The sequence below is a fragment of the Lutra lutra genome, chromosome 15, assembly GCF_902655055.1.
Source record: "Lutra lutra chromosome 15, mLutLut1.2, whole genome shotgun sequence".
In the NCBI taxonomy this organism is placed as follows: Eukaryota; Metazoa; Chordata; class Mammalia; order Carnivora; family Mustelidae; genus Lutra; species Lutra lutra.
The window spans coordinates 44,217,579-44,231,083 of record NC_062292.1 but is presented as its reverse complement, the minus strand read 5'-3'; the positions used below and the strand labels follow the sequence as shown (position 1 = coordinate 44,231,083).

Below are 13,505 nucleotides of genomic sequence, written 5' to 3'. Positions count from 1 at the left end.
AAAGGTACATTCCTGGGGCGCCTGGGTGGCTCCGTTGGTTGGGTGGCTGCCTTCGGCTCAGGTTGTGATCCCAGGGTCCTGGGATCGAGCCTCACATCGGGCTGTCTGCTCAGCGGGGAGCCTGCTTCCTCCTCTGTCTGCCTGCCTCTGTCTACTTGTGTTCTCTCTGTCAAATAAATAAATTAAAAATCTTTAAAAAAAAAAATAAAGGTACATTCCTATATCTGCAACAGGGTTACCTCCTGGGAGGAGAACTAGGTGACTGGGAGACAGGAAGTAGAAAAAAGACTTAGTTTTCCCTGTATAACCTTTGTAGCTTGTGCACTTTATACTACAGTCTTATATTACTTATTTTAAAAATAAAGTACTAGTGAATAGTTTTTTAAAGAACGAGCAGGGGCATGTGGGTGGCTCAGTCAGTTGACTGACTCTTGGTCTCAGCTCAGGTCTCCATCTTAGGGTTCTGAGTTCAGGCCCCACGTAAAAAAATATACCTATAAATAAATAAAAGAATGAGCTCCATGGCCTTTACTTGACATAATGCTCTCCCTGATGATTTCCACGCAGGAGGGTCAGAGGAACAAGGAGAGAGAGAATCTCAAGCAGACTTTGTGGGGTGCGGAGCCCAATGTGGGGCTCGATCCCAGGATCCTGAGATCATGACCTGAGCCAGAGTTGGGTGCTCAACCAAGTACACCAGCCAGGCACCCCTGCAGCTGCTTCTTTTAAACAGTCTTGTATTAAACTTTCCATTTTGCATTTTCATTCGTGTTTTACTGAGTCTTTTAGTCTCAAGACCTGCATGGAGGTCTTGAGAAATGAGGAGTGGCCAGTGGAGAATGTGTGAGCAAGTTTAAAAGGGAGGGAGGACATGAGAAAGAATTTGAGGCTCTCTCCTGACCTATGGTCTTTTACACCCACTTACCAAGCTGAGACTCGTGTGAAATGGTGACCCCTTTTTATAAGCTCCTAAAAGCCCCTGGAAATGTAATGCCTTCACATTTTACATTGAATTAGCCCAATTATCATGACATCAGTTTGCTAAATGCACTTGCACTCAAGGGATGAAAGGCTGGGAGACAGAAGCAAACATTTTGAAACAAGACTTACAAAATTTTAGAGCCAAAAGGGCTTGAAGATCAACTAGTCCAAGCCCTTGCTTCGTAGGTCCAAGACAAGACATCAGAGGAATTCAGGGTCAAACTTAAGTCTCTTCTTAAATTCAATTGAACTACACCATCCACCCTGTTGGAGCACAGGTGTGGCCTGGATGAAAGATGGGGTTTTTCTACAGCAAGAAAGAAAGGAGGGCACTGTGTCTGAAGAAGAGAGGAGAAAGCAGCAGGCGAAAAAGAGGTGGTTGTTCGGTTTTGTGTTTTTCCTGTGTCCAGGGCTCCATGGCAGTCTGTGTCAATAAAAGCCTATATTTGCAGAAGCCAAGTTAAGATAATCAGAACTGGTTTGAAAAGCTGCAAACCTCAACTTCCCCTTACCCAGCCCAGTCCCTTGACTTCCAGAAACCAAAGAACTTCAGCTTAAAGCTCTTTAAGAACCCTTTCACATCCCCCTTTTCCACACCTGGAGAAGGAAAGTCAGAAGAAGGGGACGCAATACAAATAGGAACGTCTCCCTATTTCTAGGGTATTTTCAGCAGATTCCCCAGTATCTACTGTATCCGGAAAGTGAGAACCATTTAGGGCAGTCATGGAGGTATTACTGGCCTCCGTCTTGTTTCCTTCCTTCTCTTTGCTATTGAAATCTTTTATTCTGATTTCAGTAAGACACCCCACTTCTACTGACGCCGGATTCTGCAGCCTCCTCTCTCTCGTCTCCATGCAGGGCGCGGGAACACGTTTTGAAATGAGGAGAGCGTGTGATAACAAGAACCGGTGAGGGTCCACGGGGAATCAGCCCCATCCACCATCTCCTGGTTTCCAAGCTCGGCCGGCCCAGACTACAAGTCCCAGGAGACCCCGCAAAGGGACTGCGCGTCCCAGTGATCCTTCCCTCACTCTCCCGGAGAGTGGAGACAAAGGTTCCGCTGGCGGCGCACTGCGGGTTGGTTTGTTTTCAGAGGCGGTGACGGAGGTTGGAAGCCCGGCCGACTGCAGGCGGGGGCGTCGGGAGGCGGATTCCTCCTCCCCCGAAGCGCTGGGGTGGGGAGGGGGGCGGGGAGCAGGGAAGCGGGGGCCAGCGGGCCGGGGACCGAGCCGGCCGGACAGAGGAGGCTGGAGAGATGGAGGGCGACGGGTTGCCGTGGGGGAGCGAGCCCGTCTCGGGTCCCGGCCCGGGCGGCGGCGGAATGATCCGCGAGCTGTGCCGGGGCTTTGGCCGCTACCGCCGCTACCTGGGACGTCTGCGGCAGAACCTGCGCGAAACCCAGAAGTTCTTCCGCGACATCAAGTGCTCCCACAGCCACAGTTGTCCCTCCTCCCCCACGGGCGGCGGCGGCGGGGCCGAGCGCGGCCCTGCCGGCGACGTCGCCGAGCCCGGGCTGCAGGCGGGTAAGGAGGGCAGCGGCGGCGGAGACAGGGCTGGAGGGGCCAGCTGGAGGGCGGACCGCACCCCTGTCCCTGCAGAACAGGCCGGGAAGGGGCGGAAAGTGGGAGCGGGGCGGCGTGGCGGGGCCACCCGGCCTGGGCCGTCTAGTTCGGCGAGGCCGTGGGCGGGCATCCCTCGGGGCGGGGGTGGGCGAGGGGCGCTCGTGGGCCGCCCGGAGCTCCGGGAGCGGGCTGCGGGGCGCGGGGCCAGCGGGCGGTGCGCAATGGCCGGGGTCCCCCGGGGAACGGGGAGGGTCGCTCCGAGTGGGGGGTGGCCGCCGTGGTCGGAGACCCGCGTAGGGATGGAGAAGTGGGCAGGCAGAGGAAGAGCAGCAGGCGGGGAGCCCCGGGAGCCGGAGGAGGCCAGGGAACTGGCGTGGATTGTGTGTGTTGTGCGCGCGTGTGATTATGTGCAGTGCTTTTGCACCAATCGCGTGGCAAGTCTGTGAAGAAGTAGGACTGTACTCTAAACGGGGTTGGATCGCTGAAGCAGGGACTGTCTGAGGGGTGCCAGCGGTTGCTCGTGCTTCTGGTGAAGAAGTTAGAGAGGGAAGGGATCGGGTTTGTTGGTGTTGTGGTGCTGAGCGTTCTTGCCTTGATTCTCCCCGGGGTGTCCTGGAGTCCCAAAAGCACTGAAAATCCTGCAGGGGCTTTGATATTTTCTGATTTCTCGCTTCCTCTTCAACTGCTGTTGGTGGGGGAACCGGAGGGTTTGTTAAGTATTGCGTCTAATTAGGAAATAGATTGGAAGGGAGAAGGGACTGGCATCCCATGTGGGCAAGTACCCTGGGTTCGACATAGCAAATAAGGGGGGTTTAATTTAGTGACTCTCAAACTTAAATGTGCACTGAAACCAAATTAGCATTAAAAATGCCTCTTGCTCTGCCCCACAGATAGCGTGGGTTTTCTGGGTGGATCCTGAGGATCTAAACATGGAATGCTACTGGGGGTTCTGTTGCAAATGGTCTACAAAGACACTTTGGGAAGCACACATTTATTTTATTTTTAAAAGATTTTATTTATTTGACAGAGAGACAGCAAGAGCAGGAACACAAGCAGGGACAGTGGGAGAAGGAGGAAGAAGCAGGCTTCCCGCCAGGCAGGGAGCCGGATGCGGGGCTCGATCCCAGGACCCCGGGATCATGACCTGAGCGGAAGGCAGACACCGAACGATTGAGCTACCCAGGTGCCCCAAAGCACACATTTAGATGCCAATAGCACACTTGAACAAGAGGCTCAGGACAGATTGTTGAAGTCTTCAGAGTTTGTGTTGGGTTCTGCATTTCCAAAGTTGCCTGTTTGATATCTTAAAGTTGCCTGAGACTCCAGAAATGGTGATCAAAGTAAGGTAGCAAGATTCTGATATGATCTTAAACAATACTGTTCCATTTAGTTGGCCTGGATGTAACAAGCATGGGAGGAATGGCATGATAGCGTTTCTGGAGGGGTGGTTTTGGCATTGTATGCCCAGAGATTTGCTGTTCTGAAAACGGACCTATAAAGGCTGTCAGAGAACTGGCAAGACGGGCTGATGTTGTCAGAGTTGATCCTCAGAATTTGTACTTTCACCTCTTCCCCCAGCAGTGCTTTCCAGCAGCTTCCCTGCTCACTAGTTTTTCTTATAGCTTACCTAAAAGAGTCCTCTATTGCTGTTACTTTAAAACAACTATTTATTTTAGAATCACTACTGAAAAAAAAAATCAGAGAGATGGAGGTTTTCAAGGAACTTTGATGTGCTCTTATTTTTATTCTTTAAAAGGCAAGTTAAGAAAGACAAATGTACCCTTTGTATTTTGCCTCATTGGCTTTTCTAGTTGACTGCATCATGAACTAATCTTTGCGTATTGTATTGAACTAATTCTCTTCACCCTCTGGAGTCTGTCCATCTGAAATAAAACCAGGGTAGCGTGCTGATGACTGGACTGGGAACAATTTGATTTTGTTCCATAAAATGCTTCCATTCCTTTCAGTATGGACAGTTTTGTCTTTGGAGGTGAAAATGAGCTGGTATCAGGGAAAATTAGTGAGGTGGCACTTACTATGTATATTTGGGGAATGCCATTTTTCCAGCTGTTTAGGTCACTGTGTTGGAAAGTAGAAACTGCTCCTTAGAAGACAACTAGCTCTTGTTTTCTCCTTTTACAGGCTATCTCTGCAAGGTCAAGTTCACTCAGAGGCTGTCTCAACTTTCTTTTGCGAATGTTGGTTTCTGAATGGGAACTTGGAATATTAAGAACAGGAACACTCAAAAAAAACTTTCTTTAATTCCCTTTATCTCTTTTACCCAACCCCTCCTCTCTGGCAACCACCACTTCTGTTTTGTCTCATTTTTTTTACTTTGCCCATTTCTTTTCTTTCTTTCTTTTTTTTTTAAAGATATTTATTTATTTATTTATTTGACGGAGAAAGAGACAGTGAGAGAGGGAACACAAGCAAGAGGAGTGGGAGAGGGAGAAACAGGCTTCCTGCTGAACAGGGAGCCTGATGCAGGGCTCGATCCCAGGACCCCTGGGATCATGACCTGAGCTAAAGGCAGACGCTTAAGGACTGAGCCACCCAGAAGCCCCTCTTTGCCCTTTTCGTTTGTTTTTTCAGTTCCACATATGAGTGAAAGGAACAGTCAATTCCTAACCTAGCAAATCTCTGGAAGGGTTTTTTGCTTTTTTTTTTTTTTTAAATTTTTTTAATTAAAAAAAATTTTTTTTAAAGATTTTATTTATTTATTTAGAGAGAGAGTGGGAGGGAACATGCACATGTGGGGGTAGTGGTTGAGGGACAAGCAGACTTCCCGCTGAGCAGGGAGCCCACCCTGGGACTCCATCCCAGGACCCTGAGCCGAAGGCAGACCCATAACTGACTGAGCCACCCAGGCGCCCCTTCTACAAGGCTTTAATCATCATTGCAGAGTGGAAGTGTGCTTCTAGGTTGGATGTAGTATAGTATTTGAGCAACTGAGGATCCATCGGTTAACTCCAGATTTTTATTATATCACTTTTAACCACGGAGGAGATGGGAAGGACCCCAAAATAATGCTTTCTCCTTAATTTTGACAGTTTTGTATTCTTTGGAGGCAGTTTAGAGAGTATATAATGTACATGATGTTTTAGGAGCTAAAAAGTACCTTTGCCTGTCCCGTGCAAAGCAGACTGAATTACAAGTAAAAATTCCATTCCTCCTTTGCTGCCCAGATTGTTGGCTTCTTTTCACCAAACTCCAGGGGATGAGAGCCCCTTTATCTGTTATTTTCCTCTGTCAGAGGCTTCAGAAGTAATGAGATAAAGGTTTTGAGAAGTTCTTTGAAAAAAGTCAGAACGGAGTGTTACAAAGTAGCAGAGGGAAAAGTATTTTTCTTGTTTTGTGATCCAACAGATTTCTTAGCTGTTGTAGCGGATCATAAACATACGAAGATGTTGGAATGACTCAAATGTGTCTAGTTGGAATGCTGTCCTCTGTGCTGCATTCCTTCTGTCCTGTTTCCACTCCTTCATGACTGGATGACCTTGGGCACAGCACAGCTGTGCTGTGCCAGTTTCCTCGTCTGGCCCTGGGGATTCTAACAGTAGTGCTTGCCCTTAGGGTTGTTGGGAGTTAATATATGGTACTGTGCATGTTTAGCATAGTGCCTGTTACTGTGCTGTGTAGGTATTATAGGTAGGTCATACTATTCCATAGTTACTCAGTAAACATTTAAGTATCTGGTATAGGGGACAAAAAGAGTCAAATAAAGACATTGACAATGGCCTTAGGCTGGTGGGAATCAGTCTTTCCCATCTATACTTTTCTCTTAAGAAAGAAAAAAGAGGGCACCTGGGTGGCTCAGTTGGTTAAGCGACTGTCTTCAGCCCAGGTCATGTTCCCAGAGTCTCAGGATTGAGTCCTGCATTAGGCTCCTTGCTCAGCGGGGACTCTGCTTCTCCCTCTGACCCTCCTCCCTCTCGTGCTCTCTCATGCTCTCTCTCAAATAAATAAATAAAATCTTAAAAAAAAAAAAAAGAAAGAAAAAAGAATTATAATTACCATCATTACAGTGCACCTGTTATTTGTTTCTGTTGGAGGGATGAAAAGGACGAGGAGGACCTGAAGTTGGTCCTCTAGAAAGGGACAGTCTGATGTCAGTCATATACTCAGGCAATACCTAAGGCAGAAAAATGGCAGAGAGCTAAGGTATGGCTAGATTATAGGCATTTCATAGGATTTACAATTCTTAGGTTTTTATAGCTTTTTGCCTTTGGTTAGCAAACCGCTTAGTTTGTCCAACATTCTTTGCCTTCTTTTTCACTCCTAGTATAAACTGGTTGCCAGAATTTAAAAGAAGAGGGAGAGCAGTAGTACCCTTAATTGAAATAGACATTTTTCTTGGACTCTTTAGACGGAAATCAGTATGGTAATTAAGTGGCAGAGACACTGGGGGAGAGACAGAAAATTGGGGAGAGAGGTGATTGTTTAAAGCCTGGTTTCATGGAGCTGCCTTCTTCCTGGGGCTGCGTGGTGGGACGTCAGGTTTTGGGGTGACACGGCCAGAGACAGGGATAGGTGCGCTTTCTAGAAAGTAGTTCTCCCTGGTCAGATTTGACTCTTCGGTGTAACCTCTGTGGGGATGGTGCTCTAATTGTGGTTCTTAGGTCTGACTTTCATGACCCCAAGCAGGTTGGAAACTTTCGCTTTCTCTCTCAATTTTCTTCCTCTATGGAAGTGACTTGATCGTGGTTGAAAAGCACACACAAGCATTGGAATCAGACTGGGTTTCCTCCTGTAGTTCAGCCTCTTATTCACTGAGTGCCTTGGGCAAGTTGCTCAACCTCGTTGAGTCTTGGCTCCCTCCTCTGTGAAATGGTAGTGGTATGAAATGCTGTATATCGGATGATTCCATCTGTGTGAAATGCCCAGAATAGGCAAATCATAAAGATAGAAGGTCTGTTAGTGATTGCCAGCGAATGAGGAGAGAGGAAAATGCGGAGTGACTGCTAATGGTGTGGGATTTCATTTTGGAGAATGAAAATGTTCCAGAACTAGGTTGTGGTGATGGGTGCACAGCTTTGTGAATATGCTAAAAAAGACTGAATTATACACTTTAAGAGGGTGAATTGTATCTAAATACATACATACATAAAAAGGGAGTGCTAATGTCTATATCCCAAAGTTGTTGTGACATTTAGAGATGATCTACTTTAAAGCACTTAGCGCAGGCATATACTTAGTGCTAAATGGAAGCGGCTGTTTGAGTGTGTGTGTGTATGTAGTTGGTGAGCACTGGAATAGGAGGTTGGAGCATGGTGGGTTGGGGGAAGAAAAAGAGGAGCAGAAGGACAGAAGGATGGAATGTGGGACCGAGCAGTTTTGAGCTGGAGGCAGATTCAGCCCCGCGTCTCTAAACTCCCCAGTCCAGTTCTGCTTCTGTGATTCTCTCCTTGTTCTTTTCTGACCTGGCCATGAGAATATAAAATGCATCCTGGCAATGGAGAGATTTTGTTACAAATGAGTCATAGCCCAGCTATGGAGCCATAATTGACTTCAGTGGGAGACTCTCTGATTGGATTGAGTATAACATGACCCTGCCTAATCCAGCTTCTTATTCCCCTTTCTAGTCCCTGACATTTAGGGCACTCAGCCCCTCTTTGCTGATTTTGCTACCTCCTGTTCCCTGGGAGGAAGCCCCTCCTTGTCCCCCCAGAGCGATGGCTCTTTGCACCTTTCCCTTCACAGCCTTTCCCTTCCTAATCTTGTCCTCCTGGGATGTTCTGTTTCCCATGGCACAGGGCAGCCCACTGTGAAAAGGCGTAGGTAATCCTGCCTGCCTTTAAAAGAAAAGACATAATTACCTCTAAGATTTGCTGTGTGTGTAGTTTAGTCTGAAATGTCGTCACTGATTTTAGTATGTTCTTCAGCGTTGGAAGTGGTTTTTAAGGAAAACATGGATTTAAACAAAAATCCATTCTGGTTTTTAAATTTGGTTTTGCTCTGTCCACCTTGCCAGCACCTCCTTTTATTTCTCTGTTCTTCTGTTCTCCGCCTCACTTCCCGCAGCACATGTACTTCTCAAAAACAGTCTTTTGAAAATAAAACCTCAAGAAATACGTTGTCGAAGGGAAATGTGCATTTCACCTTGTACCTTTTGCTCAATTCCTATAGGTTCTGGACATACAGAACATGCTTTTGTATGTATGTTTTGTTGTTTGCATGGTTGCTGTGGATATATTTGTTTATCCCGCTTACTAGCTTGTGGACCCCTAAGGGTAAAGACTGTGTTTTATTCTTCTTCGTGTCCCCCGTAATGCCTGCCGTAGTGTTTTATACATAGTGGGCAAATAAATGCCTGTCATATCATTTCCATGACTAGTAGATATTGGAATGATGCTTTTTCCCACCTCAGAAGGACATTTCCTCCCCATTAAAGATAGGGGTGTGTGTGTTTCTGCCCACATTTTACTAGCTGGACCCCTAAACAGAACAATGGCACATTTGAGAGATGACTGAATAGACCAGGCGGCATTCTATGCTGATACCCAAATGATTTTCATGCCCCAGGGAATGAGTTGCATGTGATCCCAGTCTGCCAGAGCGTCACCGTGACAAGCGAAGTAAATCCTTCATGTTTCTTCACTCAACAGGTCCTTATTAATGCCCGATTCAGTGTGGGCACAGGACGCGCAATGGGGAACCGCTGTCCCACCAGCTGACGTTATTCCAAGATGATGTTATGGAAAGAGGGATTCTTGTTTTGTTATGTTCCCTCTAGAGGATTTTCTACAAATTGGTTACCTACTTAACCAAGGGCTGTCTTTGAGGGATGGGATAAGGCATATGGGGATTGGTAAGGTCAAATGACACTGTCAGAAAGAGGGGTTGAGATGCTGTACTAACTTTCTAACAGGAGTTCAGGAAAATCAACCCCAATCTGTCTTTGATGGAGTAATTGTGATTGTCTTGTTTGTGTGGCTCAAAACCAGAATGCATTCACAAAGATTACTGTTAGAGAGGCTTTCATCTTGCTATCTTTTCTCCGAGCTTGCTCAGAGGGAGGCCAGCGAGAAGAGTATGAGGTGTGCGGGTACGCGCGTGGTTTTCTCCCTAACGGTGTTCAGACCTCAGGTGAGTTTGCTCCTTGCTTCTTGGAGGAAAGTAGTTCACCTCTAGGGAACGAAGGGCTCTGCTTCCTGCACGGTGCTGGGAGTCTGGTGGCGGTACTCATAGCAATGGATAGAGGGCGAGTCCATGTGGGAGATGTGGTTTTCCTTCTTGACTCTCAAAGGTCTGCCTGGAGTGCCCCGTAGGGTTGCCAGGCTAAGTCGAGGCCACCCTGTGCTTGAAGATGGATTCAGTTCGGGGCGCCGGGGTGGCTCAGTGGGTTAAGCCTCTGCCTTCGGCTCAGGTCATGATCTCAGGGTCCTGGGATCGAGCCCCACATCAGGCTCTCTGCCTACTTGTGATATCTCTCTCTCTGTCAAATAAATAAATAAAATCTTGAAAGAAAAAAAAAGAAAAGAAAATGGATTCAGTTCTTTGCTAAACAAGGATCCTGGAATCTGACACCTTAATAGAGAACAGAGGTAACCCTGGTGGGGCTATGGGCCCCTTGCTTGGAGCTGTCAGCCAGCCTCTCTGAGAAAGCCCCCTTAGACAGGATACTCCTCCAAAGTCCAAACCGAATACTCTGAAGGGAAGTTGGTCAGACATGGGGACTCCTCGTGTCACCTGTGGGCCCCCGGTTGAAGTGCCCATCATGTGCAGTGCCTTTTTCTGCCTTCTTCAGTGTGGCAGGCAGTGTGAATGGTTCAGACACACTGCCCAGCCTTGCGCCATGTGGCGGTGGGAACCTTTTGACCACAACTCTCTTTGGAGTTGGGCTTTGTAAGGTGCTTCCGTTCCCTGGGGTGGTGTTCTCTGGGCAGGAAGATGGGAAGCGGGACTGGAGGATTGTTTTGCTTTTCGCTTGTCTAACGAATAATGCCTCAAAACTATCGCGAAGAATGATGCTAGGTTATGTACTCATGAAAGCCTTTGATTTAAAAAAAAACACACAAATCTCACACTTTTAAAAAAAAAAATGCTTTTATCCTTTGTCTTTATTCAGATGTTAAAAAAAAAAGTCCAAAGTCCGAGTTTAGCTTCATCAGATTAAGAATTTTAGTGCCTATTTATGCTGGACATGTTTTATAGCTTAGTGCTTCTTACCCTTTCCACTCGATGTAATGGGGGCGGAAATTACATTTCCCAGGACTTTTTTTTTTTTTTTAATCGAGCCAAACTTTCCAGAGCAAAGACAAAGGCCCTGTCATAAATGCAGCTAGATTCAAGACTAATTTGAATAAAAGCTCGTTCTTTATTTAATTTAGAGGGACAGTGTCTGAGCCCATATGGAGTGTATTTTTTAAGAATATTGTGTACAACGTACTATAGCCTTAACTTTTTGAAGATTTATTTATTTGAGAGAGAGAGAGAATCCTAAGCAGACTCCCTGTTGAATACAGAGTCTGAATGGGGCTCCATCCCAGGACCCTGAGATCATGACCTGAGCAGAAACTGAGTTGAAGGTTCATCTGATTGAGCCACCCAGATGCACCCCCCCCAACCTTTTTTAAGGTTTATTTATTTTAGAGAGAGAGAATGTGCCAGGCCGAGGGGGAGAGGGAGAGAGAGAATCTCAGGCTTACTCCTTGCCGAGCGTGGAGCCCTGTGGAGGGCTTGATCCCACCACTGAGATCTTGACCTGAGTCAAAACCAAGACCCAGACACTTAACTGGCTGAGTCACCCAGGTGCCCCAGCCCTAACTTTTAATATTCTGGAGATAGGCAGGTACAAGGGGAAATATAGGGGGACAGAGCCAGTAGGAGAGAAGCTGTTCTTACTCCTCAGGCTCCCACTGGGGGAGTCTGTCTCAGTTTCTTCTGAGTGACTGGCCTGTTCCGCAGCCTCTTCCTCCACGGAGAGAAGTGGAGTTCTGCTGCCCAGCTTGGAAACGTGCTTTGTAACTGAGGCATACGAGTAGTTCTGCGATAAGAAGAGGTGGAGATGTGTTCCCTCCTGCTGCATAACCAGAAGGGACTTCTGCAAGCAGTGCTGGGTCATGCAGCTTCTGGTGGTTTCTGGTGGCTTCTTGTTCAGTGCGCTGGATGGTTGCTTTTAACTTTCAGCAGCTCTGGTCCCGGGGCACGTTTGTCTGTACTGCTAAGCCTTGAGGATTTGGGTTCTAAATCTGAACCTGAACTGCTTACCTAGATTAGTACCTCGAACTCCCCAGACTCTGAACGGCCCACAGGTTACCATCACAGGAAGATGGGGGAGAGAGGAGGTGATGTGCAGGGCGAAGGTAGGGACAGTGAAGAAACGGTTCCTATTTCAGTTCTGTTATGATCGTATTTGATGGCTTTTTCCCTGGGGGGGGTTCGTCAAGTACAGTTCTCTCTCCATCTCCTTTCCTGTGAGATCCAGAACTGGATACACTTTGCTAGGTATCCTTCTGGCTCATTTAAAATAAAATTACTTTGAAACCATTTCAGATTTACATAAATGTTGCCAAACTGTACAGAGAACTTCTGTACGCACCTCACGCAGATTCCCGAGTTGTTAGCATTTTATTGCTTTTGCGTTTGCTGATGTTCGCTGGTGTCCTCCCAATCTGTCTTCCTCTACTGTATCTGCTGTTTCTCTGTAGCCTTCGAAAGTGCACTGTCGGTAGGTGGTCTTCTCTCCTCTGTGACACCCCAATGTGACATTTTCTGCAGCGAGGACCTGCGTCTCCAAACCAGCATGCACCTCCCCAAGCCAGGGCCCGAGCAGTGATGCTGTGCCACCGTCCGGTGCACAGACCCTGCTCACATTTTGCCAACTGTCCCCAAGAATGGCTCTTTTTCTTTCTGATCCAGGATCCTGTCCAGCGACATGTGTTGCGTTGGCTGTCATGTCTCTTCAGACTCCCTGAATGTGGAACAGGTCCTCGGCCTTTCCTTGGCATTTAGATCTTCGACAGGTTTAAAGGGTAGGCTTTATATTCTGTAGGATGACCCTCAACCTGGATCTGTTTGGTGTTTCCTCACTAGACTCGGTCCTGAGCTTTTAGCGAGACTAAGCACGGAAGTGATGGAATGTGCCTCACATCTGGGGTACCCGATGCCAACCCGATGCCAACCACGCCCGTCCCTGGAGATGTTAAGCTTGATCACTGGTCCCATGGCTGTCTTCTAGGTCTCTCCATCTTAAAGTCACCATTTTTTCCCTTTGCAATCAATTAGTCTTTAGTGGGAGGTGTTCTAAGATTTCCCTGAGAATCCCATTCCTGAAAACACCGCCTTCCGCTAGACCTCAGCACCCATCGACACCTCCCACCTGGCTCAGTGAGGTTTCCCTATCCTTCATCCTTCCAGATTTCTTAGTTGGTATTCCCGTGGTAAGGAAGGGTTTTCCTTTTCCTTTTTCGCTTAGCCCTTTATTCAGTTTTTTCAATGGATTTCTTCAATGGATTATAATCTCATACTATTATGTAAGAACATTTTTATGCCCGATTGTCCCTGATTTGATCACTGAGCCCCCTGTGAGCTGGTTGCTGTGTCCTTTTGACCCCTCCCCATCGTGGAGTCATTCTTAAGGTTTACGAGGTATAAGAGGCTACCTCCCAAGTGACAGATGCTAAGCCCTCTGTGAACCTTGGGGTTGGCTTCCTCAGAGGAACTTTTCTACCTCTGCCTCCCATAACCTACACTGCCCGCTGCCTTTCTGTTCCCCCTGCAGCGTGACCAGCCTCAGCAGCAGTTTTGCCCAAAACAGAACTTGTGAGTAGGCGGCTGAGTGTGGCTCTTCATTCCAGGGCTCCCACGTTGTGTAAGCTTCCGGGGAGCAGGGCGGGGGTGGCCGTCTCCCTCTTCCAGGTACCTGGACCATCTGCTTCTGAAAAATGCGTAGACCTTACCGTGGCCTCCCTGTGGGATAACCTACTGACGTTTCTGCCAGCTTGACTTCTCAGCTTCCAA

The 13,505-nt window shown here is 47.5% G+C and overlaps 1 protein-coding gene across 1 annotated transcript in view; it reads left to right on the top strand.

Annotated features, from left to right (window-relative positions):
- Positions 1 to 2,049: 2,049 nt before the first annotated feature.
- The window catches only part of DSTYK (dual serine/threonine and tyrosine protein kinase), a 50,826-nt gene continuing 39,370 nt past the window's right edge, over positions 2,050 to 13,505 (top strand). The window contains exon 1 of the mRNA XM_047705577.1: positions 2,050 to 2,504. Within this exon, the coding sequence (XP_047561533.1) occupies positions 2,237 to 2,504 (268 nt within the window). The 5' untranslated portion in view covers positions 2,050 to 2,236. The remainder of the gene's footprint in view (positions 2,505 to 13,505) is intronic.